This window comes from Cervus canadensis, chromosome 24 (assembly GCF_019320065.1).
Source record: "Cervus canadensis isolate Bull #8, Minnesota chromosome 24, ASM1932006v1, whole genome shotgun sequence".
NCBI lineage: Eukaryota > Metazoa > Chordata > Mammalia > Artiodactyla > Cervidae > Cervus > Cervus canadensis.
The window spans coordinates 44,949,258-44,976,407 of record NC_057409.1 but is presented as its reverse complement, the minus strand read 5'-3'; the positions used below and the strand labels follow the sequence as shown (position 1 = coordinate 44,976,407).

At 43.0% G+C, this 27,150-nt stretch overlaps 1 protein-coding gene across 6 annotated transcripts in view; it reads left to right on the top strand.

Moving 5' to 3' along the window:
* SPATS2L (spermatogenesis associated serine rich 2 like) overlaps positions 1-27,150 on the top strand; it is a 182,458-nt gene that overhangs the window by 137,883 nt on the left and 17,425 nt on the right. For 5 of the 6 annotated variants that reach the window (XM_043445565.1, XM_043445564.1, XM_043445569.1 and 2 more), the window contains 2 exons: positions 4,740-4,946; positions 6,306-6,441. In XM_043445565.1, the coding sequence (XP_043301500.1) occupies positions 4,740-4,946; positions 6,306-6,441 (343 nt within the window). The remainder of the gene's footprint in view (positions 1-4,739; positions 4,947-6,305; positions 6,442-27,150) is intronic. The other variant, XM_043445568.1, reaches the window with a different exon arrangement.

Sequence of the window (27,150 nt, the reverse complement as noted above, 5' to 3'; positions counted from 1 at the left end):
CGTATAGAAAATTACAAGAAAGCTACAAAACAAAAACCTAATAAGGAAATTAGCAAGGTGTTTTAGGTACAAGTTCAATATCTAGTAATTTGTATTTCTGTATTCTAGCAACCAGCAATTGGGAAATGAAATTTTAAAAAATTACTATATACACAATGACATTTTGCATGTCATCTAAAATTTTTGTTCGGTCACCAAGTCGTGACTGACTCTTTTCCACCCAATGGACTGCAGCACTCCGGGCTTCACCGTGCTGTCCTTCACCATCTCCCAGAGTTTGCCCAAGTTCATGTCCATTGAGTTGGTGATGCCATCCAACCATCTCATCCTCTGTCTCCCTCTTCTTCTTCTGCCTTCTATCATTTCCAGCATCAGGGTCTTTTCCAATGAGTCGGCAGTTCGCATCAGGTGGACAAAGTATTGGCGCTTCACCTTCAGCATCAGTCGTTGCAAAGAGTATTCAGGGTTGATGACGTAGGAATAAAAACTAAAGATGAACAAGACACTGAAAACCATAAAAGGATGCAACAGATAAAACAAAACCTAAAGAAACGGGGAGATATATAATGTCCAATAGTCAAAAGATACAGTGTCGTTAAGATACCAGTTATCTCCAAATTGATTTATACACTGAATGCAAAGGCAGTTAACATCCCATCAGATTTTTTTTTAAAGAAATATACAAGTTCATTGTTAAATTTATATTGAAATGCAAAAGACCTAAGATCTTGAAGCAATCTTGGAAAAGAAGAGTAAAATTGAAGGACATTCATTATTTAATGTTAAGACTTGTTATATAGTAATTAGTAAATGAGATAGTGTGGTATCAGGGTGAGGAGAAACAATTAGATCTGTGGATCAGAATAGAGTTCAGCAATAGAACACACAGGTACAGTCAACAAATTTTCAGCTGAGGTGCCAAGATAGTTTAGTGGAGAAAGGTCAACTCAGATTTATCATGCTGGAGTCTTATATTCTTTTTTCACATTTTACGTACTAGTTGTTAAGGGCAGAAAGACTGTGTCCCATTTAACTCCTGCAAATTAGCCAGGGCAAGCGCATGGTGATCATTCTATACAGGCCTGTTGAGTTAAGTTGAATCAGAAATCAGATCCATACTCAGAAAGCTATATAACATCTATGTTGGGATTTGATAAGTAATTTTAATAAGAGGAAGGCTGGGATAATAGATTCAAAAACACATAAGCTTCTAGGAGCAATTTTTTAGACACATGGACAAGGATTAAATTCAAATATAATTTTTATTGAAATCTGGACAGATTGGGTGTTTCCAAAGATAACTTTTCTTTCCAAGAAGTAGCTACTTTGGTTCAAGTATTTGATGAATATTGGATAAAGATATAGCCAGAGACTCATATCAAACTAGGCTCCCTATAATTGGAAAGGCCCCAGGCATGCAAAGTACCAAAGTAATACTGATTCATTCATTCACCCATCCATTCAGTATTCATCATGTACGCACAAAGCACCAAGCATGTAATGATGAACAAGACATACATCACTGTCTCCACTTTTCTCATGTAGAAATTGAAGACGATATTTTAAGGCTTCACTAAAATCAATACTCTTAGTCTAGAATATAAATTTGTAATGACTATAGTTTGTAGGCCAACAGATCTCATTCTTCTTTTGGTTTGTATTAGGGCTCTTCAATAGAAAAACAGTATGAGCTGTATATGTAATTTTGAATTGTCTAGTAGACACATTTAAAAAATAAAAATAAACAGGTGGATTAAATTGAGTAATATATTCTAACAATAAAATGCATTATATTGACAATCACATTGACATGTGATCAATATTTTTTATTGATCAAAGGAATATTTTTAATTCTTTTTTTTTTTTGTAGTAAGTCTTCACATTTCAGTGTGTGATTTACACTTAGAGCCAACTCGATTCAGACAAGCCATTATTTCAAGTGTCCAATAGCCTCATGTGGCCAGTGGCTACCTTAGTGGAGAGTGATATGATTCAGTTCCAAGTCAGCTATAGTCTATTGAAGATTACAAGTGGAGGGACTTACCTGGTGGGCCTGTGGTTCAGAATCTGCCTTGCACGGCAGGGAACACAGGTTCGATCCCTGGTCGAGGAATTAAGATCCCACATGCCATGGGGCAGCTGAGCCCTCGTACCACAACTGCAAAGCCCTTGTGCCACAACTAAGATTCGGTGCAGCCAGAAGTAAATAAATAAAATTTTCTAATTAAAATAATAAAGTTTACAAGTAGATTTCAGAAAGGTGGAAAACTGATGGTATTTCTAGCTCATAATGTTAGAGGAAAATCACTGTATCCAGGAAAGGACTCTTTATTCTATTGCTAGAAATATCAGGACCTGGGGTCAGAATGAACTAATTCTATTATAGTCAATAGTTCTCTAACCCTCCACCAATTCACCAGTTTTCATCTGAAAGAATCCTAGAGTTTTACTATACTTGGAGACAAATTGTACCACCAGTGTGCAAATATACCCAAGTAGTCTTTGAGAACTCAGAGCTTTCCAGCATTCAATGACCCCACCATCGAGACAGCTTTCAGGTCCTAAAAAAAATACTACTACTCAAATTTCTCAATAAACATTTGTTGGATGAATGATGAAATGAACCAGTAGCCCTCATATCAGTTCTCTGATACACAAAATATATTCAGCTCTAGGTTAATAATCCCAAACTCATTTGCATGCTGGTCTTCCATTTAAAATGCTTTCACATTCAACAGAATAATTTCTTTCTTCTGTTCTAAGGTCATTATTTCCACTAGGCTATAATGGAAATCCCCTTATTTTCAAGAACAACAGTAATTTACTACATAATGCACAATGAACTGTATTTTAGAGTCTTAATTTATTGAATTTCATCAAACCTGAATCTCAACTGTAATTTAGAGAGAGTTGGAACCAGCCTATACTTACTCACTTCTAACAAAACATTTATACAGTCATCAAAAAATTAGTTTTTCATCTTTCACAGGAGAGTTTCTCCTGGTGAGGGTACTACCCAGGTACCATCCAACTCCACCCCAACAGAAACACCTGGAAGCTGAATCCTGGATCCACTTCTGAATCGAAATTTCTGCAGGTGGTGTCAGGGAATTTGCATTTGCAATAAGTACTAGGGGAAAAGTCATATGCACTAAAGTTTGACAACCACTGCCCCTGCAGTGAAGTTCCAAACTTTAGTATAACTAAAGATAAAATTGTATACTATCATTTAAATCTGTTTTATTACTGGAGGAAATTATGTTTTCAGTACTTATGTACTTTGTTCACCACCTGGGCTGAACATTCCACTGTGTGCTGTAATTTCCCTTTAAGTAAATTTTAAGAGGCACTCAATATTCAGCCCATAAAACATAGGCTGTGCCTTTTTGATATATAGGTAGTAAATGATGGATTCAACTAACATCAGATTTATCCATCATAAATGGGCAAATGTCTAAACCCAAACTGACTAGGACCAAATTCTATTCTTTTGTACTTTCCAAGTGTATTCTCTATAATGCTTGTTGTAACAGTGTCAGGAAAGGTATTCTTTGCTTCTTAATTTTTTTTCCTATGAAATCATTTTGAATACTTTAATTCAGTCACAATTCTACAGATAGCTATTGAGCTAGACATAAGTACTGGAGCTTCAAAAACGAACCAGATTTTGCATCTGCCTTTAAGGGCATCTTAGCCTCTGCAGGGAAAGACCAAACATGAAAACCTTGTGTTGAATTTAACACACCAGGTTCAACAAGGCACCAGGAAGGAGAGAGAGGTGAGGCAGAGCCAGGCTTCATAGCGATGATGTTGTACTCAGTTCGGGCATGAGCCATAGTTGGCCAGAGAAATGGACTCATTCATACAGGGTAATCCATCAGGAAGGTCAGAAGTGCCAAACCTACACCCTTTCCATTACACCCAACTTTCCCCAAGAACCTGACCTGCAAAAGCAGGCTGGCTTCCCTTTTTCTCATACCCAGAGCTCTCTCTGGTTGTGAGTAAGATGTTAAGCGTGATACATTTCCTTTTCATGCCGCTAAGGTGCCATTTAATCCACTCCAGCAATAACTAAATAGGAACTTACCTTTAAAAGATGCCGAAAGCAACGTGCTGCTGATTTATTGCCACATCTGTTAAAGCTCCAGAGGGAATCTGACTCTCTAGATTTTAAATATAGTTAAGTTATTGTGATGATGTTTCCTGATTTAATCCTTCCATAAATTAGATGAAATGATCATAGAACCTGTTGTCACTTCATTCTTGCCCTATCTCCTCTTTTGCCTTCATTAATTCCGAATAAAATACCATAAGACATTGATGTAGCACTTAGAGATGGGAAGGCTATGTTTTTATAGCCTCAATTTGAAATCATACTTAAAGACATCTAAGCCTTTACTGAATAGTGGGGGAACTGTTCATGTCATATAAGGCTCCTAAGGACCTTCCTGGGTAATTATGGGTGAGGAAACTAAGACTCAGAGATAAGTGGCTTGCCTGGGGTCACTCTGTAAGTAGTCAAAACACCCACTCAGGTCTTCTAACTCCAAGTACAAGGCTCTTTCTAGTATATCCTTTCATCTTCTGGGGAGTCTATTAAAACAGTTTCTTGACTGTTTGCAGTGAAAGGAACTATTGCCAACATGTTAACAAAACCCAAAATTGTGGCATCTCCATCACCTGATCATCAGTGTTTTTAGTTTATCACTTCACAGTCATTATTTGGTGTTTTCTTACAGAAGGCAACAGACCACTGCAACAGAAAGTGTCCTTAGATGGGAACCCCAAACCTATACATGGAACACCAGAGAGGTCAGATGGCCTACAGTGGTCAGCTGAGCAGCCTTGTAACCCAAGCAAGCCTAAGACAAAAACATCTCCTGTTAAGTCCAATGCCCCTGCAGCTCATCTTGAAATAAAGCCAGATGAGTTGGCAAAGAAAAGAGGTAAAGTGATTTCTTTTGCACAAATGATTCAACATATTTTGCACACGTAGAGAAGTACCCGAATGACAGAACTCTCCAAAAGATGCCGCTTAGTGACGAGAGTTAGGCATGAAATTACATTTCTTTCTGTGGCCACATAGGTTGAGAACCAGATATGATTCCTCCATTGTTAATCAAAGGTCTTGAATGTTTAAGTGGAATTATATCCCCTTTCTCTGCCTCTCTGTGGCCATTCTTCTCTTTCTAGGCATGGGTAAATTTGCACCTCAAACACTTGGTACCCTAACATCCTATAAAGCAAACGTTAATGCAGGTGCCTCTTTAGCCGTGTGAATGTTGACTGTTTCCCTGATATACAGGTTCTGAATTTGCATTGACTGAAGATGAGTTTAGAGGCCAACCATGTCTTCTGATATGATGTTCCTCTTGTAAACTCAGTTCTGTGTTAGAACTTTCAGACAAAAGACTCTGAAAGAGGGTTTTCTATCGGACACACTGTGTTTTGATTACTTTTTGAACTTTGATATATTGATACTTTATGCATAACTAGTATTAAACATGAAAGGAGCTAAATCACTTCCTTTCTGATTATCAGAGGATTTAAATAATACTCTCATTCAGGCCTCAGTTGTATCTGATTTCCTTGGCTTGGGTTTGATTATACCTTCTCACCTTTCTTGAGAGAGATTTCTTTTTTCTAAGAAACCATGCTCTTGTTGGGATAAGTACCATTTGCCTATTTGCTCTGCACTATCTGTAAACCCTGGTGACAGTTTCAGGAAATCAGGCAAGACTGGCACCCGCAGAGCTGCTTTAAGCTCTGCTGCTATAATTACAGGCCTGGCTCAGGGCGGATGGGGCCAGAGCCAGGGTGCTGGCACGGATGCGCTGTCCTCTCTCTGGCGCATTTGTACCTCTCCCAACCTCCATGTCATTTTCCTCTTCCAAAAGCCCTGCTGGCTTTAAACCACACAGAGTGGTGTTTATAGAGAGAGCCAGCAGCACAAATGGTCTTTAGACGTATCAGATTCTAAGAAACCCCAGTTTGTAATAGAACATAATGATCAGAGCCTCTTTCCAAAGGGTAAAGGAGACACATGTGCCCAAAATGGCCCAGCCAGAGAGCCCACTGGTGAGATCACAGCTTCTCAGGGACCACACAAACCACCCACTCTGGATTTTAAAAATTGGCATTATAAACATCCTCTTAATGGAACTTTTTTTTTTTTCATTGAAAAACAAAAGACGATCTCTTTTTATTGGAAGGGGATATAGTTGCCTTTGTCGTTGTTGTTTAGCTCAGAAATAAAAAAAATAAAGTGTTCATTTTAACATATTCTTTCTTGACATTAATTTCAGGCCCAAATATTGAGAAATCAGTGAAGGATCTGCAACGCTGTACTGTGTCTCTAACTAGATATCGTGTCATGATCAAGGAAGAAGTAGATAGTTCTGTGAAGAAGATCAAAGCTGCCTTTGCTGAATTACACAACTGGTGAGTAATTTCACTTAGAAACTATCAATTTATGGCACTTGAGCTGTTCCTGTAGGTAAAAGCATCAGATGGAAAATGTTGTTTATTTAATACATAAACATCACAGAACAACACTTCAGCGAGTTTTCTTAGACCCTGCTGACAGATGCATATCTTGGGAATAGAAAACAAGAGAAAATTTGGAATAAAGAGAAACCTGATAGACATTATTTGCTGGAGTTTGAAGTTGGGCCAAAAGTATATGAATGATGTAGAACACAACCTCAGTAAAGGAGTAAACTTCAGAAACAATATTTTTGACAAATCTTTGGAAGGTTAACATCATGAATGCTTACTCAGAAAGAATATTTTCCAGCCTGATATCATCATAAAATAAGAAAAGCTCTCTTAACAAAATTCAGAAACATCTTATGTAAACTTAGTGATAGACCCCCACTCTTGGTATCTTGAAGACTGGAATTAAGAAATGGTATGCCAGTGTGGTTTTGGTCCTGCCCTGCCCTGCTCTGCAGTGGATTTTGATGGAAGACATTTCTTTCAGCCTTATACTTTTGCTCATGTCCACAGTCAGAGTGAAATATCTGTTAGTAAGAAAGATTAAGTTAATATCAGTAGAAAAATGTTCTCAGTGTATCCATCAGGACACTTTCAGTTTCAAGTGACAGAACCTCAAATCACAGTAGTTAAACGAGGAAAGAGGATTTATTACTGATGTACATGAAAATCCCAGGAAATTCCTTTAGGCAAATTTGGTTCTAAGCCCAGTATGTTAGCAGGATTTGGATTCCCCCCTCTCTCTCTCTGCCTCCTTTCCTTGCGCAATGTCCCCCACAGTCTCCTGGTTCTGCTTATTCTTGACTTTACTCTTAGGTACAGTGTCTCCATGTGGCAGCAAAGATGACATGCTGGCAGCTCCAAGCTTACATAACCTTGAGCCCCGTGATCTGAGAGAGGACTTCATTTCCAGTAGTTCTGACAAAAAAGTCCAAAAGGGCTAATTCCCATTAGCTGGGTTGGGTCATATATCTGTCCATAAACCAGCCCCTGTGGCTCCAGGGACAGTCTTCCCACTAGCCAGGCCAGAGTCATGTGCCTACCCAGAGAGTTAGCGGTGGGACATTGGCAGGGTGGGGAGGAACCCCACCTGAACTCCATGAACTGAGAGGTAAAGAACCCTGGATCCCTGGAGAAAAATCATGGTGTTAAAAAGGAAAATTAGAACAGAAAACACATGTCCACAATGCCCAGGCTCACATAGCATGTTCCCTATATTGGCCTCTCATGATTCCAGAATTTGTTCACACTTTCCACATATTCTTCCCATTCTGAGTCCTTTCTTTGACACTGATGTGCTTTTTTGCTGACTGTAGCATGGTGTAAAACTAAGGATTATGTCAAACAGTAACCTAATGTAAAAGTCTCAAACTTTAAATCATCTGCTACTTAGAATGTGAGATTCCAGGGGTGCATAAGTCATCAGGGACTTGAAAACAAACCATCTCCTTCAGTTATTCAGTGAGGAATCATTTACCCTCCACCCAGTGGAACACTTCTCTGATCAGATTATAACCTCACTAATTGTTCAAAGCAAACTCCAAGAATATGTTTGAAAGTACTTGGAGAAGGTAAAGATGCTATACAAATAAAAAGTGCTATTATTACTATCATTGATTTTTAAATTTTATAGTCACACGACTTTTCCAATTTATCCTTCAGTTCAGTCGCTCAGTCGTGTCCAGCTCTTTGCAACACCATGAACCACAGCACGCCAGGCCTCCCTGTCCATCACCAACTCCCGGAAACCACCCAAACCCATGTCCATTGAGTCGGTGATGCCATCCAACCATCTCATCCTCTGTCGTCCCCTTCTCCTCCTTAATTTATCCTTAAGTTACCCTAATATGTAAAAGCATGCTCAGGGTCTTCCTTGGTGTTCCAGCGGTTAAGAATCCATCTGCCAGTGCAGGGGACATAGGTTCGTTCCCTGGTCCCGGAAGATCCCACGTGCCGCAGTTACTGAGCCCAAGCACTTTAGAGCCCCTGTTCCGCACCAGGAGGAGCCACCGCAATGAGAAACCTGCACACCACACCTGGAGAGGAGCCCCCGCTGGCTGCAGCTAGAGAAAGCCCATGTGCAGCAGCGAAGACCCAGCCCGGCCAAAAATAAATAAATAAAAGAACACGCAACATCCAGACCTGTTCTCTGAAGCCAGAGTCAGCACACGTCACCTGTAAAGTGCTAGCAGGTTAAAAACCTTATGCTTTACAGGCTGGAAGGTCTGTGTGCTCCCACCCAGGTCTGCTGTTGGGGCGTGGAGGCAGCCGGAGAGTCTGCAGAGGCAGGGGCCAAATCTGCCTCAGGGGGGTCGTGGTTTGCCAGCCTCTGTCTGGAGCCTCTGTCTGGAAGCCGCTCACAGAAGACTGCTCTGTCTTCTCCGTCGGTGTGGCATCTTAGAATACAGTCTTCCTCTGAGGCCTGTGTGTGACACCTTCCATCTGAGTGACTCACACGCTAATCGACAGAGTGTAGCAATGACCTCAAATTACCTCTCTCCTCCAGCTGCTCCGAGTCCTTTTATTTTTTATTTTATTTCCTTAGTAAAATGAACATCTCATGGCTCATGAGACATCTTGAGATTTATAACAGATTCTTTGAGTGCTTTAGTCCTCAAGAGCGGGAAGCGTGGGGTCAGGAAAGTCAGCACCCAGGGAAGATGCATATCTTTGCTTGTAATTCACATCATGTTTTATACTGATGGGAAGGATGGCTTCTGAATGAGCTCTGCCAAAGCAATACGGCTGTTTAAAAGTCACCTTCTTGACAGAAGGACGTTCTCCCTCCAAACTGAACGAGAGAACATTTAGATCAACCACTTTCTGAATGGTATTTCTGCAAAATGAGAAAACACCACCACTTGTTTTCTGACCTAACCCTTCAGCAAAACAACTCCCAAATACTTACACAAATGTTAACTTGAACATAAAACTAAAGTATTTTTTATCAACCACAAACATGCATTTATGCCAAAGGGGAAAACTTTGCCTCTATTCAAAATAAGTATGCTGCCCAGGCAACAGGGCGATGTGCTTGAATTAAGCCTCTCATTTTCTGAGGAGCAAAGGATGGATCTTAAGGATTGTGGTGCTCTTGAAAAAATAGTGGGTCACGAAATAGAAGAAGGCAGCTTAAAAGCTTAAAAAATGAAGCTTTCCTAGTGGCGCTGAAATCACGAACTCTAGGCACTAGAGAGATTTTTGAATGCAGCCCTATTCGTTTAGTACAGTGGAAACCTCAGGGTTGTATCATGGAGTGCGTCCAGGTTTGGAGGCTGTGGCATCCTCTGGAGATTTCCAGGAGTGCCGGTTCTGAGGCAGATGTTGACTCATGTGATGCACAAGCAACAGGGGTGTGGGGTGCATCCGTCTGCCGCTTTTCCTTCCCTGCCTCGGGCCACCCTGTTCTCTCACCTAAGCGCTCAATAGGCGCTGTGTGTAGTTCAGAAATAGACAGTCAGTTATTAAAAAAAAAAAAAACAACACCCTTCATATTCACTTTGCTACCAAAGCACCAGCTTCAGGAGGAGAATCCCGAGTAACTAAATTCCCTCCCCACCCCACCCCACCCCGCCCGCTGCAAGCTGGAATGCACCGGGATGGATTGTGTGAAGTTGGGAGAAAGCCGTGACTTGCACATGCTCAGTACTGAGCAACGGGTGTCTGAGCGAAATGAAGGAAATGCTTGTCCTTCCCAATCTGGCTGTGAAGAACATTCTGCTCAATATGTTACCGAAGAAAGCCACTAAGTAGCTAACTTATAAAATCAGAGTTGGCGCTTAACCAGGACACAGTTACAGAGGGCTAAACGACCATTACATGGCTCCTTCTCATTTTTCCAGAAAGAATTAGGGATTTAAGAGGGGGAACAAAGATGACACAATACCCTCTTAATATGTCTTCAGAGAAAATAAATTTTGCAACATGAGCGTCTGTGTGAAAAGTCACATCAGGAACTAACATGAAGCAGCTGGTTTCTTTCCTATATGATTGGCCCCCTACCACAACTGGAAAATATTCATCCTTCCGAATCATAGCTGCCAGGTTTAATTGCTTTGTGTGCAGACTAGTCTAGCTTCTCACAAATCTGTGTGTGCATGGCCAAGTTGATGTTGACGGCTTTAAATGAGCAATAAAACATTAAACGCAAAAAACATTGAGGAAGGAGAGTAATACTTGATAGTTTTGCCATATGCTGGGGGAGAAAGGATTCCAAAATAGAGCTGTAAAAAATTGTTAGGTGCCATTGTCAGTTTAACATCTAATTAAAAGCATTCCTAAAGAAAACGGAAGGCTGTAAGGAGCTAAAGGTTTAGGGTATGTGCTGGGTAACTGATTGCAGAGGATGGGGGCTGGAGGGGATAATATGTTTAGGTCGCCTTGCTTTCAAAAAGGAAAGGGAAATCAAAGCATGCCACCTGTATAAAGTGGCCAGACATGTTCCTGGACCTGTGTTTGTTTTCTCTTGAAAGAGTGCCAGGAAATTGGAAGTAGGTCAGAAGTTTCCCAGCTCCCCCGACCATAAGCCCTCCCCCAGCTTCCCTTTCTCTGTCGGCTTCCCCTCACCTCCCTCCCTGCAAGGGCAGGTGAGCCTCCTACTGCTCCCTACAGGCCGGGGGCCCCTCTCGCGACCCCAGTCACTACACCATGCCTGCCTGCGTGTTCAGTCGTTCAGTCGTGAACGACTCTGTGTGACCCCACTGTGTGACACCGCCCCCCCCCAGACTGTAGCCAACCAGGCTCCTCTGTCCATGGAATTTTGCTGAAGCAGGTTGCCATTTCCTCCTCCAGATCATCTTCCCAGCCCAGGGACTGAACCTGTATCTCCTGGGTCCCCTGCATTGGCAGGTGGATTCTTTACTGCTGAGCCACCCGGGAAGCCCCTACTTCACCGTAGGACCTTGTACTGGGCTCTCTGTCTCCTTTTTCTTTTCTTCCTTTTAATGACTGAAACTCATTTTGTCTCACTGGTAATCTCATCGTTTTGATGACCATGTGCCCCTGTGCCCCCCCACCGCCCCTTCCAGAGTGACAGATTTGCATGTTAACCAGCTAACGGAGTCTGTTAAAGCTCTCCTCCAGCCAAAAGAATGACTCTAGACATGAGAATTGCCGGCTAAAGAGAAAGCCACTTTGAGATAAGTATATCTTTTGCATCTCTCAAATCCCCCTCTGAAGGAGGGCTCTTTATCTGCTGCTAAAAGCCCTGTGGGTCGCCAAGCAGAACCACACACAGACCATCAGGGTGGTCAGCAGGGTGGCCCATGCACAGACCACATATCACTGCTGTGACATTTTAAATGTTGTGTCTTTTTCTGGGATATGAACTCGAGAAGGCCTCCTGAAGAAAAAATTGTCAGTGGGGCTGTTGCATTTCAGAGCAAGCCAGGCAGCAGTCTGTCCCATATTCCCACTTTGCTGCTTCTCCGGTGCCCAAATAACATCAAATTCTTGGAGCAGGCAGCCTTGGAACTACTTCAGCTTGAGTCCAAATGAGACCATTTGTCTTCACTTTTGCAGATTTATCACATAACAGGATTCTTCCTCTTTGGTTGTTTCCTCCCCTCCCCCTGCTCAAACTCCCCGAACTTTTAGCTGCCTTTTCTAATATCCAGCTCTCCATGCAGTGCTAAAAGCCGAGTTTTTCTGTGCCCTTTGGGTTTTTTATTTGTTCTCTTTGTGAATAACTTAGCATTGACTGAAAGATGATGCCTGAGAATTAATATTTACTTCTCTCAGTACCAAAGTATATGTGTATGCACTATAATTACCAATTCTAGAGCTCTGTGGTCATCCCTTGCTTTGGTACCAGCCCCAGAGATGCTGATTTCACTGGGCATAAGTGAACCCAGAAATAGGGTTTTATTTTTAAAGATCCCCTGGTGATTCTCTTGTGCATCTGTGGTTGAAAACCACGGACTCAGAGTCCCGCAAAGGAGGGTGATATGTCTGGGGCCAGAGCAGTGTTCCCAACCAGATGAGTTTGCCTTCCCCCAGGGAGACAGTTGGCATGTCTGGAAATATCTCAAGTTGTCACAGCTGTAGAGAGGTGGTATTACTGGCATCTAGTAGGCAGACACCAGGATGTCACTATTAATACTTATCCTAGAATGCACGGGACAGCCTCCCCCATCCCACCGCCCGCCACCCACCCCCACCAAAGAACGATCTAGTCCAAGACATCAATAAGGCTGAGAAAGCCTGAGTGAGAGGACAGGGAGACGGTTGCACCAGTCCTTCTGCATGGTCTGCTGCAGCTCCTTGAGTGAAGGGTGGAGATGCCTCCCTTTGCAACCCCCGCCCCCAGTAGCTCTCTGCCCCTCCTCCAGCAGCCCTCCTGACCCACCACTGCAGACAAGAGAAGGGAGATTTCCTTTCCATGCCCAAATCACGCACACACACCCCAATGCAGCCATAGTGTCTTCTCTTTTCACAGCAGTGCAGGAGGAAGGCATTTCTCCCATGCTTCCTGAAACATAAACCTTGCTACACATTTTAAAGGTCAAATTACATTTTTGTTTCCTTAAGAGCAGCAGAAACAATTACGCTGAAGTGTAGAAAAGTGAGGGCTTTGCTTCTTTGTCTATTTTTTCATTATAGAATTCAAGTCAGTCCTTAGGAGAAAATGGAAAAATTAAGAACTGAAAGTTGTAGCTGGTGATAGACCATCACTTTCATTCACCATGCTGTCTCTGCTGAGTCTTTTTTTTTTTTTTTCTTCTCATTTTGCAATAAAACCAAATAACGCAGTGGGGACCCGGATTCAGATGAAGATCTGAGGCATGTAAAGATATATACAGTAGGGAATTGTTCCATTAAGTGTCTGTCTGGGGAAGTATTATTTTCCTCTGGCTTTAGTCAAGCCACAATATTGCTTGATGTTTCTGGCCACACATGGTATGTATCCAACTCCTCTGGTGCCAGTGACATCCCCAGGCGGGCCTGCCCTGTGCTAATCGAGCTGAATGACAACAGAAGGGCTTTTTGCAGTCTTACTGTGCTCTGCTGGTTGGGCAAGTGTTTGTTGACCCTCTCTTAATTATGAAAGAATTACCCTCTTTTAATTAGGAGAAGATTGAAATTAAGGCACTCTGTCTACTTTGATAGGTAAGTACAGGGGAAATACATATTAGGTGAAACAGGTCCTAGAATCAGATCTGTGCCTCAGAGTAGATGCTATGACAACAAGCAAATCTGGCTTTTGAGTTCAGTCACATGGAGGATGGGAATGTCAGTGTGGGTAATGAGTTGAGACTCCACTATAAAACCATGTGACTGAAATAGGAAGCATTCTGAGTGCATCGAGAGTGTCTGGGGCAGTGTGTTGGTCAGTAATAAAGTGATGCTTTTCTCTGTGCCCTTCAACAAAGGGTGTTTATCACAGGATTACCAACAGGAGAGAGAGCTGACGTTAGGAACCTTTGTAGTCACTTAGTATTGTCACGTGGGGACTTCACCAGGCCTTTGGTTTCCTGTTAAAATATCAACAACGTGTTAAATGATTGCTAGATTTTGCCAACTCCTTAGCCTACACAGATGATGCAGATAAAACCAAGAGTGTACTTATTTTATGTTTTTTCCAAGAAGTTTAATACAAAGTCTCTACATACTTCTGCCCTGCAAGGGAATAGTCTTTTCATTGATCAAAGCCTATCCAAACAAGACTTTCTGACTGATCTCTTTTCTTCTCATCAGATGTTTTATCCAAGTGCCTACCTGCTAGTCACTTGTGTTATCCTGTAGAAATTAGACAAATCCATTCCTTCTCCCCACACTCAGTATTGGAGATTAGGCCAGTATATTAAAAGAACGCACATTATGGAGATGAGCATACACCTGCAAAGGATGTCAAGACAGTCGTAGAAGAAGCTAATAAATATATTTATATCTCAAGAGAGCCGAATGTATGCTTTTCTGTCACTGGCCTAGCTGACAAACTGCCCCAAATGACTCCTTTTCCTTACTCGGCACCAGTCCAATGAACAGAAATCAGTTCCAGGATCCATTTCTGAAATTGTGAAAAGGGTAAATGCCTTATACCGTGGAGGAACTCAAGGTTCCTGTGACTTTGTGTCTGCGGCAAGTCCCCATGGCACAACGCATTTCAAATCTTGCCTTGTTCGTGAATATGTGTCAGTCTAAGTAGGGGTAGCTCACTCTGGGGAAGTGAAAGCTTCTCTTTTCCTCTTTTCTTTCCTCCCCAAGGTTTTTCTCCACATTAGATGTTTCCCCAGGGCCACTGCAAGGACCGAGTGAATCAGTCGACATGAAGGAAGAGCAGGCTGATAAATACAAAAAGTACAGAACTGGCCTTTTCAGTTTGAATATGGTCCCCGGGAAACCAGCATAAATAGCACCTTGTATTAATAGCCTTTGTGAGCTCCACGTGTGATTACCTCCGTACGTCTTGTCAGCGGCACACTTAGCGTTGGAAGTCAGCTTTCTTTCACTGCCAGCCTTCTTGCAGAATAATAAACCCAGAAGAAGAGCTAGAGGATAAGAAGTTGGTTCTGATTTCAGCTTGAAATCTGAAAAGATTTCTGAATCTTTTCAGCAAATGAAGGCTACCTGTCAAATCAGCTTCAGAACATGCTCCCGAATAGGAATCATTAAGTTTTCATCATAGAACAGAAATATAAAAAGGAATTAAGCAAAGTGTTCTAACTATACAATCCCAAGAGAGTGTGTATCATTTGTATGTGTGTGTGTGTTTTAATTTAAAATATAATCCATTTTCACTGAGAAAATAAGACAAATTTGCTCCTATATATTAGGATAAATATAAAATACATTATTGTTTGAAAAGTGGAATATCCTAGATCACAATTTCAGAGTACATTTTGGCACTTATTTGTATTTATTAGACCAGTAGAGTGAGAGTGTAGAGTCAAATGAGACCGAGGAGTAATTTGGGACCATTTATCATTAGCACAGCAACAAATCATATAAAAGCTGTACCTGAAGCTAATACAGTAGATTTCCTTACATGTACATTACATTATTGCTCCAGTGACTGCTACCTTTGGTACTTAATAGGCCATATTGGAACAAAAGTGACATCTTCTTGGGTTTATTAACAACTTAATTAGGAGGCCTGAGGTGTGGATTTAGACAGGATAGGATTTAAATCTCCTCTCCACATATTCTAGTACCGAATATGGTTGAGTTTCCTAACTTCTACTCAGATGCAAAACAGGGCTACTGTCACTTTCTGCAGATTATTCTAGAAAATTTCTTGCCTGGTCCATGATAGAAGTTCAGTCTAGACCGGTTCTCTTCTCTTTCAGGTAAGCATTTAGTAAATGTCTTTTCCTCTCTACCAAGACACTGGGAGGAACTGAATCCATTCCACCTTTCTGTTTACTGAGCATACACTGGATTGCGGCTATAAGATATGGATATTTCATCACAGCTTTTTACTGTCTACCCCCTGGTGAAGAGAGATGTAAGGCAAAGGAACCCCTGATTCGGAATGGCCACGTTCCGAGTAGTATAGGTCACCACATCAGGCCTTCGTTCCCTTTCCTGTGTCTTCATGCCTTCCCTTCCCTTCTCTTCGTTCATCCACCCAACACAGCAGAGCCCTGGGCTAGTGGGTGAAACCGGAACAGGGCAGGAAGGCAGATACTGCAATGGGGCTGGGCCTGGGGGCAGAGAAAGCAATACTGCTGGGTTAGGGAGGGGTCGACCCTAGAGGTGACCTTTGAGCTGGTCTTTGAAGGAAGACTAGGAATTTGTCATCCTGGGAGGGGAAAAAGGATTCCATGCAGAAGGAAAAACACAAGGAACCAGAAATAAGAGAGACCACAACATGATTTGAGAGGAGTGTGTGCCCTGGGTCTCACTCCATCAAAGTGAATTTTAAGCACACCCCTCTCAAACCAAAAAATTTATTTATAAATAATTTGTGTGTGCTATGGTTAATCTGTATACTAAAGATTGGGAAAGTCTGCTTTTTGGAATGAAAAGTAAACACATGGGACTTCCCTGGTGGTCTAGTGGTTAAGACTCTGCACTCCCAATGCAGGGGGCACAGGTTGGATTTCTGGTTGGGGAATTAAGATCCTGCATGCCACGCAGCTCAGCTTTAAAAAAAAAAACATATGTACATGCAGTTTACTATTTTTTGTATGCCCCTATTTGGGAAGCCATTGGCTGGGGCAGGTCCTGAAGATGAGGGGCAACAGGTGAGCCTGGAGATGCTGGCTGGTGAGAGCCTTTTGGCCCAAACCAAGAAGTACACATTCTCTCCTCTTCACGCAAGAGTCAAAAGATGCAGGAGCCTTCAGGAGGCCAGAGCAGTGGAGGCTAGGCCTGACTGCCTTGGGTCGGAAGTGGGCCAACATTTCTGTGACTTTTCCTGGTCCTATCAGTCTCTTCTAGTTTCTGTTCCTGAGTTTGTGTTAACTGTGATTCATTACCATGGTGGCTACTGCCTAGATGCCCTCTTCCCCTAAAATTGGAGAGAAGTGCAACAGTGTTCAGAGTGGTTGGCTGTATTTTGGGTATGAGACAGAGATTTTACTTCATTTTATTTTGAAATTTGTTTTATCTTCCTTTCTACATTTCCCAGTTTTTTGTTTTTGGTTTTTTTTTTTTTTTTTAATGAGCATGTAAAATGAAGTAGCTTCCCTGGTGGCTCAGAGGTTAAAGCGTCTGCCTCCAATGTGGGAGACCCCGGTTCGATCCCTGGGTTGGGAAGATTCCCCTGGAGAAGGAAATGGTAACCCACTCCAGTATTCTTGCCTGGAGAATCTCATGGATGGGGGAGCCTGGTAGGCTACAGTCCATGGGGTCTCAGAGAGTCGGACACGATTGAAGTGACTTAGCACAAAATGAAGTAAATGAAGAACTTCCTTAAATGGTACCCTTGTACTATAAGACAATCAACACCACAGATTTCTGTTTGCTTTCTTTCCCATAATGTAGTTTTGTTGTTCTTTTATTTTTTTTAAAAAGGAGATGGTAGTAAATCATATCATTTTTATACCTATAGAAGCTGAAATACAGATAAGTTTCTTTCCCTGAATGCTGATCTCCATGGAAAGAAACAAAACTAAGAAGTAGTCAGCAAAGATAAGAAATTATATTATTAAGCCAAATCAGATGTAAAATTCTAAATAGAGGTATGTAAGGAATATAGATACTTTTTAATTGAACATGTGATGATGTGGGATTTGTAGAATTTGCAGGATATTGCAACTTTGATGTCATTTCTTAAATTCCAAGAAGAAAAAGGAATCCCTGTCCGTATTTGTTTGTTTTTCTTTTTTTTTAATAAATTCATTTATTTTAATTGAAGGCTAATTACAATATTGTAGTGGTTTTGCCATACATTGACATGAATGCACCACGGGTGTACATGTGGTTTTCAATTAACTATTGTGTGTAAGAAACTCCAGGATTTTGTGTTGAGAGTTAGTCTTTATGCTTCATCTGCACATGCCTATGCACCTCAGATGGTGTGGTGAAATATTCACCAACTGTAATTTAAATCATTATCTAATTCCAATATAAAATATGCAGACTAAGAGGTATTAACATTAACAGGTTTGTTACCTCTGATTTAAAAAAAGGAAAAAAAAAACGGCCTCAAGCTGATTGGCAAATGGAGCCCAGCTGCCATGTTCACTGGCAGCCAGAGCGGTGTAGCTCCACCGTACGTGTTAACTCCAGTTCGTGCTCAGAGACATTCTGCTTTATTTCCCTGAGACTCACGATTTCTAGGCAGCTGTTCAAAGAGTTGCATCCCAACCCCAGCTGACAGGCTGTAGACATGCATGTTGGGTTTTGTATGTTTGTTGCACAACACGTTGGAATTCAAGAAATCTTTAGATCAATTGTCAAATCACTGCTGCATTCAGAAAAAAAAAAAATTCTAATTATAAGAAGAACATGGGCTGTTGTGAAACTGAGATGCAAACGTGGACAGAGTGGAAGGTAAAAGGCTCAGCAATCCCAGCAGAAAGCTGAATAAATGAGCATAGCCGGCTCCTTGATCATGAGCTGTCGTGGTGTGCTGGCAAGTGGGGCCGGTGAGGAGAGCCCCGTCTGGGATCACTCGGGAGGACCTGATCACGTGGGCAGGGAGCGAAGGGGTGTCGTGGAGACTGCTGAGTGGTGAGAACAGTGACCAGCAGTCAGGGCAAGGAAGGCGGCCAGGATGGACATGCAGGGGAGGAAGAATATTCACCCTCTACCCTTGTGGGTTCTTGACTGAGACCTTGTTATAAAAGACAGATTAACAAGAGAAAAACAAACAGACACTCAGGGAAAAGTGAAGTGCCCACGGTGGCCTAGAATTCAGGATTAAATACCATCATAATAGGGAAAGAGGAGAGGCATGTAGACCTCTGAGGGAGAGTACATGACTTTTAGGAATGACGGACTGGTCCTTAGAAGAGCAAATGGAAGGGATGCTGCTGCTGCCGCTGCCGCTCAGCCACTTCAGTCGTGTCTGACTCCTTGTGACCCTGTGGACTGTAGCCCGCCAGGCTGCTCTGTCCATGGAATTCTCCAGGCAAGTGTACTGGAGTGGGTTGTCAGGCCCTCCTCCAGGGGATCTTCTCAACCCAGGGATCAAACCTTTGTCTCTTATATCTCTTGTATTGGCAGGCAGGTTCTTTACCGCTAGCGCCACCTGGGAAGCCCGGGAGGCATGAGGGCTTGTGACAAAGTCTGACCATGGTGCCATTTCTAGTCTCTCCTGTGGCGAGAGTCAGCATCCTCCTTGTTTGATGAAAACTCCTGGGAAAGGAGACGGGTATATGACACCTGAGCTCCTTTTAGACAATCTATCTTGAAGCAGATCGGAGAAAGTGTCTCCCTGCCTTTGCTGTTTTTCACTGCCCATAGTGTTCACAGTAATCAATATACCGAAGTGCCATATTTGGGGGTGGCATATTCTGCTAGTCTTCAGGGAGCAGAAAGGAGAAACAGGGAACTGGCAGCTATGCAAGAGCCTGGGCGCTGTTTGTAGGCGCCTGTTCTCCTGACCCCAGGAATAGAGAACCACGTGTAGTCTTGCTGTATGTGTGTGCCTGTCAGGCCAGGAGCACCTTTATTGGCAGCAGCAATAGTTGAGAAATGGGTGAACTGAAACCCCTGACTAGTTTTGCCCTGGGCCCAAGAATTCTTGGCAAGATGTGGGGGAGGGGACTAGAAATGGTTCCCGTGGTAACAGTATAGTACACCCTAAGTGGATAAAGGGAGGTTTTCTGCCCTCCACCTGGTGGGCACAAACCTTTCTTCCAGGGCAGGGGAGGTAGATGCCTAAACTCCTGAGCAGTACAGGTGGTCTCTTCCACCAGCACCTGCACTCAGCTAGCATTCCTCCCACGGTCACAGTTCTTACTCCTGATGCCGCAGTAAGGAGCAGAGCCCAGGGTGAGGGGAAGTATTTGTACATCACCCTTTCTCTTTAGTGAAAGAAGTGGAAATTGTTTATACAGGAAGCCTGGCTTTATGGCTTCTCATTGACATGCTTTAAGCTATTTGATACAGGCCAGGAAAGGACATGACTGAGTGACGGAGCAACAAGGGGAGGTGAAACATCCCCTTTTGTTGTTGTTGTTACAAGTTTACTTGCTGAGTTGTGTCTCTTTGTGACTCCATGGACTGCAGCACACCAGGCTTCCCTATCCTTCACTATCTCCCAGAATTCGCCGAAACTCATGTCCATTGAGTCTGTGATGCCATCCAACCATCTCATCCTCTGTCGCCATGTTCTCCTCCTGCCCTCGATCTTTCCCAGCATCAAAGTCTTTTCCAATGAGTTGGCTCTTCACATCAGGTGGCCAAAGTATTAGAGCTTCAGCATCAGTCCTTCCAATGAATATTCAGGGTTGATCTCCTTTAGGATAGACTGGTTTGATCTCCTTGTAGTCCAAGGGATTCTCAAGAGTCTTCTCCAACACCACAGTTCAAAAGCATCAATTCTTCAGCATCAGTCCTTCCAATGAATATTCAGGGTTGATCTCCTTTAGGATAGACTGGTTTGATCTCCTTGCAGTCCAAGGGATTCTCAAGAGTCTTCTCCAACACCACAGTTCAAAAGCATCAATTCTTCAGCGCACAGCCTTCTTTATGGTTCAACTCTCACATCCATATGTGACTACTGGAAAAGCCATAGCTTTGACTATATCAACTTTTGTTGGCAAAGTGATGTCTCTGCTTTTTAATATGCTGTCTAGGTTTGTCAACAGCTATCCCCTTAGCATTCAGTAGAATCCTTCCTCCCTAGCCATCTCCACATTCCTGTTTAAAAACCGTTTATTTATTTTTGGCCGCATTGGGTCTTGGTTGCCACGTGGGCTTTCCTCCAGTTGCAGTGAGCGGGGGCTGCTGTCCAGCTGTGGTGCGTGGGCTTCTCAAGGTGGAGGCTCCTCTTATAGCGGAGCTCAGGCCCTAGCAGTGCAGGCTTCCATAGTTGTGGCGCGAGGGCTCGATTGCCCCGCGACAGGTGGAATTTTCCTAGACCAGGGATCGAGGCCTGTACCCTGCCTTGGCAGGTGGAGTCTTCACCACCGGGTCATTAGGAAGTCCAGTCTCCACAATGTTTTTCTCTCTTAAGGGACCAGTGGTCCGAAGGCTCTGCCTCATGCTCATCCTCCCGGCGAGCACGGGCTGGGTCTGCTTCCTGAAGCTCTACTCTGCTTGGTTCTGCTTGGCAACCCAGGAATTAAAGCTCTACATGGAAGCACTCCATCCACCAGAAGGTCGTGACGCGGAATTGTCTGGGATCAGATGCTCACAGGCAGTTTCTCTCACCACGGCCTCCCTGAGGCCAGCCCAGGAAGATGAAGTGTGGCCCAGTTTTAACTCTTTAACATCTGACTCCGGCTGTATTGGAGGTTGAGCTTGTTCAGCTCCCTTTGAAATCCTACCTTCTCTTCCTCAGCATCTGCTGGTGGCTTCTGCTCTCCAGCTTCTCACCCACTGACAGTCCAGGGGCTGCTCCCCACCAGGGCATCTTTATTCATGAAACACACCCAACTCTACATGGCTCCTCCGAGCTCTCAAATGAAGCCGTTTTGTCTCCCTGTGTCTTCGCCTCCACATTTAAAGAAATCTTTCACAGAGAAGAACATGATAAATCTCTTCCTGTGGAAGTGCCTTTCTGATTCTTTTTATTATTGTTATGATTAGTCCTCTATAGAAAGGAATCAAGACAGTGGAAACATTTTTATAAAATGACACTTTATCTCTGTGATTAACTATATAATAAACCCTAAAGCCTCGGCCATGGTAATCTTCCTCTCCTTACACCTTATTGCTTTAATAATAAAAGCTTTTTTATGGCAACAGGATAAAATTTTACTATCTAGGCAGTTTAGATAAAATGAGAAGATGTGTTTTTGGAAGGATAAAGGGCACGTCTGAAACATGTGAGGTCAGCATGGGTTTTTTGTGAGCTCAGTTTATGTAGAACATGTTTGATAGTTTCTGTCTTCAATCTGGTGCCCTCCTGAGGACTTTATCCAGCCATTTAGAAAACTTTCAGTGGTCAGAAAGCTGATTAAAGACTTCCGTGTTTCTTCCAAGTATCACCTTTGAAAAGCAAATATACCCTGTATCTAGAATAGCAGATGATTAGAGTGGGGAAAGTACAAATTTCAATAATTTATTACCCTCCCAATTTGCAAACAGAATCATTCTCTACCTGTTTTGATTCTGAGCCAAACCCTATGAGGTTTTGTGAATATCATTGTACTTTTATTCATAAGCTTGTGTCTCAAATGATTAGATTCCATCAGTGACAAAAGTTATATAAATTTTTGCATAAACATGATTTATATGCAAGTACTACAATATACCAATTAAAGAGTTTCATTACTGTTATGCTGTAGAAAAATGAATATGCTGTCTTCCCTTACATTCATCACTATCAAGCCATTTTTGTCGAGCAGCCCACAATAGTCTAAGATCATAAAGTCTAAGAACGGAAGTTTTTTAAAACTCCGTCAGAGTTTCTCTGGAGAAGGGATGAGTAAGCAGAGACCTAAAGAAAGTCGCCAAGTGAAGGAGGTGAAGAAAGGCAGGGTTGGGGAGGAAAGGTCTTCCAGCAACAGGAAGGGCATGTGCCAGAGCCCTGTGCTGAGGGGAGAGAGGAGCTCCTACCTCCCAGGGTGTTTGTTAGGATGCTTGAATGAACTCACTGCAGTGACGCACGGGTGCTCTCCCTAATGGGTGGGGCACAGGGCGCGCTCTCGGGGTATAAGTCACAAACAGCTCTCATCTGGAGGCTGCTGTCCGTCTGCACACAGTGGTACCTTGAAAGCCCACATGAGACCTTTCTGCTTCTGCAGCAGGGATGGGACAGTGACACTGATTTTTCTGTGGCTTGTCAACTGTCCGGTGCCACCCTTTTCCCTCCCCTCCCTGTCTCCTAGCTCCCTCCTGGGTTTTTTTGCCCAGCGCCCTCCGCCCCTGCCCAGCCCACAGAGCTGTTTCCCATCAGTGTGAGCCTCTGTCCTCGTGTCTCTAAGAAATTGTCATGGGACTCGTGAATAGCACTGATGAAATTGCTCAGAAAGTTGGACGTGACACCAGGCACTGAAGGCATTTAGAAGGTGTTAGACGCGGGGAGTTCCCTGATGGTCCAGTGGTTAGGACTCTATGATCTCACTGCTGAGGGCACGGGTTCGATCCTTGCTCGGGGACCTAAGATCCTGCAAGCCTCAGGGAGCAGCCATAAAGGTGTTAGACACGGCCTTTCCGCTCGGACCTTCCTTTGAACTGGCTCTCAGCGTGCTGTGATGCTGTCTCCTTGCTGTCTGGCAGCCTGCCAGAGGACTGGCCAGCCTCCACCGTCCCATCCTCCTCTTCAACTTCCACATCCTCTTCCTGAGGTCTTCCCTTCCAGAAACCTGCTGCTTTGAAAGGACAGAAGAATACAGCAGAATTCTCAGGTGCACCTTACCGATTCTCACAGGAGAGGTCCTGGGGCACTGCCTGGAGCCGGCACCTTAATGCTGGTTTGCATCCAGATCATATATTCTGAGCAGGGTCCTGACACAGCAGAGATCCCTTGGCTCGCCTTTATGCATTCATTTTGAAAGCAATCATACATAGCGGTGCTTGAATTACTAAGATGCTTGAGGACAGTCTTTTTGTTGAAATACCCAGAGGAGTGGAGGCATAGTTTGATGCCAACTTCACAGGCTTTTCGCATCCTCCAGTGGGCATTAAACAGATTAACAATTTATTGTGTGTAGCCTTCATCCCTCCTGTTGCTAGCCCAGGAGGCCTAAACTAACTGTGGTGTGAATGTCCAGCTTTGTTTAATACATGTTAGACCTAGGGATACAGATTATACCTCAAATGTCCATCTTGTAAACTCTCTGAGCCCATAATTATATTAACAAGTTTAATCAACAAAAATTAGCTGTACTTTTATAGCTGACAAAGAAATTAGCAAAGGCCCCTTCCTACACCGTCTTCCTCACCCAGCACATGCACACGCTACAGGGTCCATGGTCCTGTTTGGGGACTGGGGCCATGGGGATTGTCATGGCATTCTGACTGCAGTCTGCCCCGTCCCGTCCCTTGAAATCTAAAGACACCTCATCTGATATCACGTGCTCCTTGCATGATCTCAGAACCAGGAGACTCTAATCATAGCCTTCTGGTTGATGGAGGGTGGGGAATCCTAAGCTCCTCTTCCCACCATTGTCATTTTCTTCTCTTCCCTTCTGTGTCTCCCTGTTTCCCCCGTAAGCTCAACAGGTCCTCTCACCTTCTTCCTCTCAGCTCCCCCAAAAGAATGTAGGCGCCACAAGGCTGGCAGGAATCTGTTATTTTTTAATCCGTAGCTGTATCCCCAGCCCCACCCTCAGCTCATATTTGTCCAGTGGCTGAGTGATGTGTCAGGCTCTCCAGAGACTGGAGTTTCCTCCTGCTCTTTGTGGCATATCCCGTGTAGCCAGCCCGAGTGGGCAGCCCGGCTTCACTGTGTGATGAAGAGAATAGAGCGTCTCACGTGACCTGCAGCCCCGAAGTCAGCAGGGTCCCAGCCCCCTGGACCAGTTCCATGTCTGCGGAAAGGCAAAAGCCCTGAGTCTTGTGTTGGTTCAGGGATGAAGGCCAGACCCCCGCATTCTCACCGGCACTCTGCCTTCAGGCTGTGACCCCTTCCCACCTCCTCAGCCCTGCACTGATGCGGACTTGAAACTCGGCCGCTTCCTCAGTCTGTGTGTGTGTGAGGGTCTGTGGGGGGTGTGTGGGTCCACACACACGCAGACCGTTCACACCAAGTGTGAAGGTCTGGATGCCCCGAGCGAGGCGACCTCACACACCTCACGGTAGCACCCGTGGACCTCCTGCTTCTGGAAGCTCCTTTGCATTCCTCACTACCAGTGATTTCTCCCAGCCTCTTCACCCTTACACAGCGCCCACCATCCTGGCTGGCTCTCTCTCTTTTCATCTCCCTTTCTATGTTGTTAAGTTGTGTCCGACTCTGCGACCCCGTGGACTGCAGCACACCAGGCTTCCCTGTCCCTCACTATCTCCCAGAGTTTGCTCAAAGTCATGGTCGTGGAGTCAGTGATGCTCTCCAACCATCTCATCCTCTGTTGGCCCCTTCTCCTTCTGCCCTCAATCTTTCCCAGCATCAGGGTCTTTTCCAATGAGCTGGCTCTTCACATCAGGCGGCCGAAGTATTGGAGCTTCAGCTTCAGCATCATTCCTTCCAATGAATATTCAGGGTTGATTTCCTTCAGGACTGACTATAAAAATTCAAACCATTTTCTCAAGCAGAATAGCTTAGCGTGTTGTCGTCATTTGGGCTCCAGACTCCAGATCTCTAGGTTCTCACCTAAGCTCCCTGCCAGCTTATCCATTACCCTTGTTTTCCTAAACATTAGCATAGAATTGCCCACTCCATTCACTTGGCCTCTATGTAGCTGCATTTGTGAACTTCACAGGAAAGCTAAATATACCTGATAATTGCAGGAGTACAAGCCTATTGGCTTAATCCAGCATTTCATACAATTCATGAACATATGCTGGTGTATGATCTCCAGAGAGAAACGCAAGAAACTGGTAGCAAATAGATACTTGCAGGCACGGGGACTGAGTAAACTGGGGCAGAGATGGGATAAAGACTTTCTTCTCGCTGTCCATCTTTCTGCATCATGTATTTCCTATATTTAGAACACATTGAAATCATATGTACTTAATGTCAATAAACTAGGCACAGTCCTCCTAATATGCTAATTACACCAAAGTGGTCATAGCCAGTGACCTTAAGCCATGTGTCTGCGCTTGATGGTTTAGGCTTCAAGCCCAGTTCTAGAGAATTTGCTATTCCTTGTTCATGTCAGCTCTTTCCATTAGGATTTCCTGGTTGGAAAGAGCCAAGCTCTTCAGCAAACAGAGAGTCCTTACTCTCCAAGTGCTTAGGCTATATCATTGGTTGAGGAGCCCTAAACTCTTAGACATAGATACAGCCCAGGAACCACTTCCTACCTTGACAAATACTACACAATATTTTCTCTTAGGGGGAAATAGACTTTCAACACACTTTAAATTTTAAAAGTACATCTGATGGAGAACAAAAAGTATATCTGTTGGAACAATCTGAGTATAATAAAGTAATAAGGATAATAACTGAAGTGTATTGAAGCACATTAAATATGAGTTCGTAATTAAACTATACAAACCAGCAAAAAAAAAATCATCTCATTGATTACTTTTGCAGGAACCAACTCTTGTTTTGAAAACTGATAAATAAAAGGAGAGAACCGAGCATTTATCCTGACTCATCCGTGCAAACTGTACTTCATGATAACTGAATAGTTGGTAAAGGAAGGTGTCTCTTTAGAGAAATTTTCAATAAATAAATGAAAGATTGAGAGAATTCAAATATTCTCATTTTTCAAATCCTGTTGATCTAGGCAATGACCACCAATAGCTACTAATATAATAATCATTAGAGATGTTCATTGTATTTCCTTTACATTTATTTTGAAATGTAGAAATCTGAGCACATTCAGGTTTTATTTCTTTTTTCAAGAGGAATATTTATAAGTGTATCCTGTTACGTGTCTGCTGATAGAAGTATATAACATTAAGTAATTTCTCCTGAAATAAGAAACAAATCTGAATTTAATCAAATTTCTATATCATAGCAAATTTATAGAAAATAGAAAAGATTGGGTTAAATAATACCATGGACGTGCAGTCTGCAAAATTAAGACCTTGAATAACTCTACAGGACACATAGCCTGGTTTTTTAACAAATGGATTTCAAAGGAAAAAAAATAAAGCGAGAAATAGGAGGAAATGTATAGATTAAAATGGATATAGGAGACAGTCAACCAATTGTCATGAACAGGCCTCATTTAGATCCTGGTTCAAATAGTTAAAAAAAAAAATGTATGGGGCAATTAGGAAATTTTGAATACTGAGTATTTATCTGATAACATTAAATTATTGTTAATGTTTTTAGGTATTGTAATACTGTGGTTACATCCCCCCAAAGTTTTTAATCTTTGAGCTATCTATATTGAAATATTTATGGTTGAGATGAAAACTTAAAAAATCTGGCATCTCTGCTTATATACACATAAAAATCTGTGAGAAGATATATAAGTGATTTGTGATGTGTTGATTCTGGAAGGGGACCAAGGAGTTAGGATGAGAGAGGAACTTTTG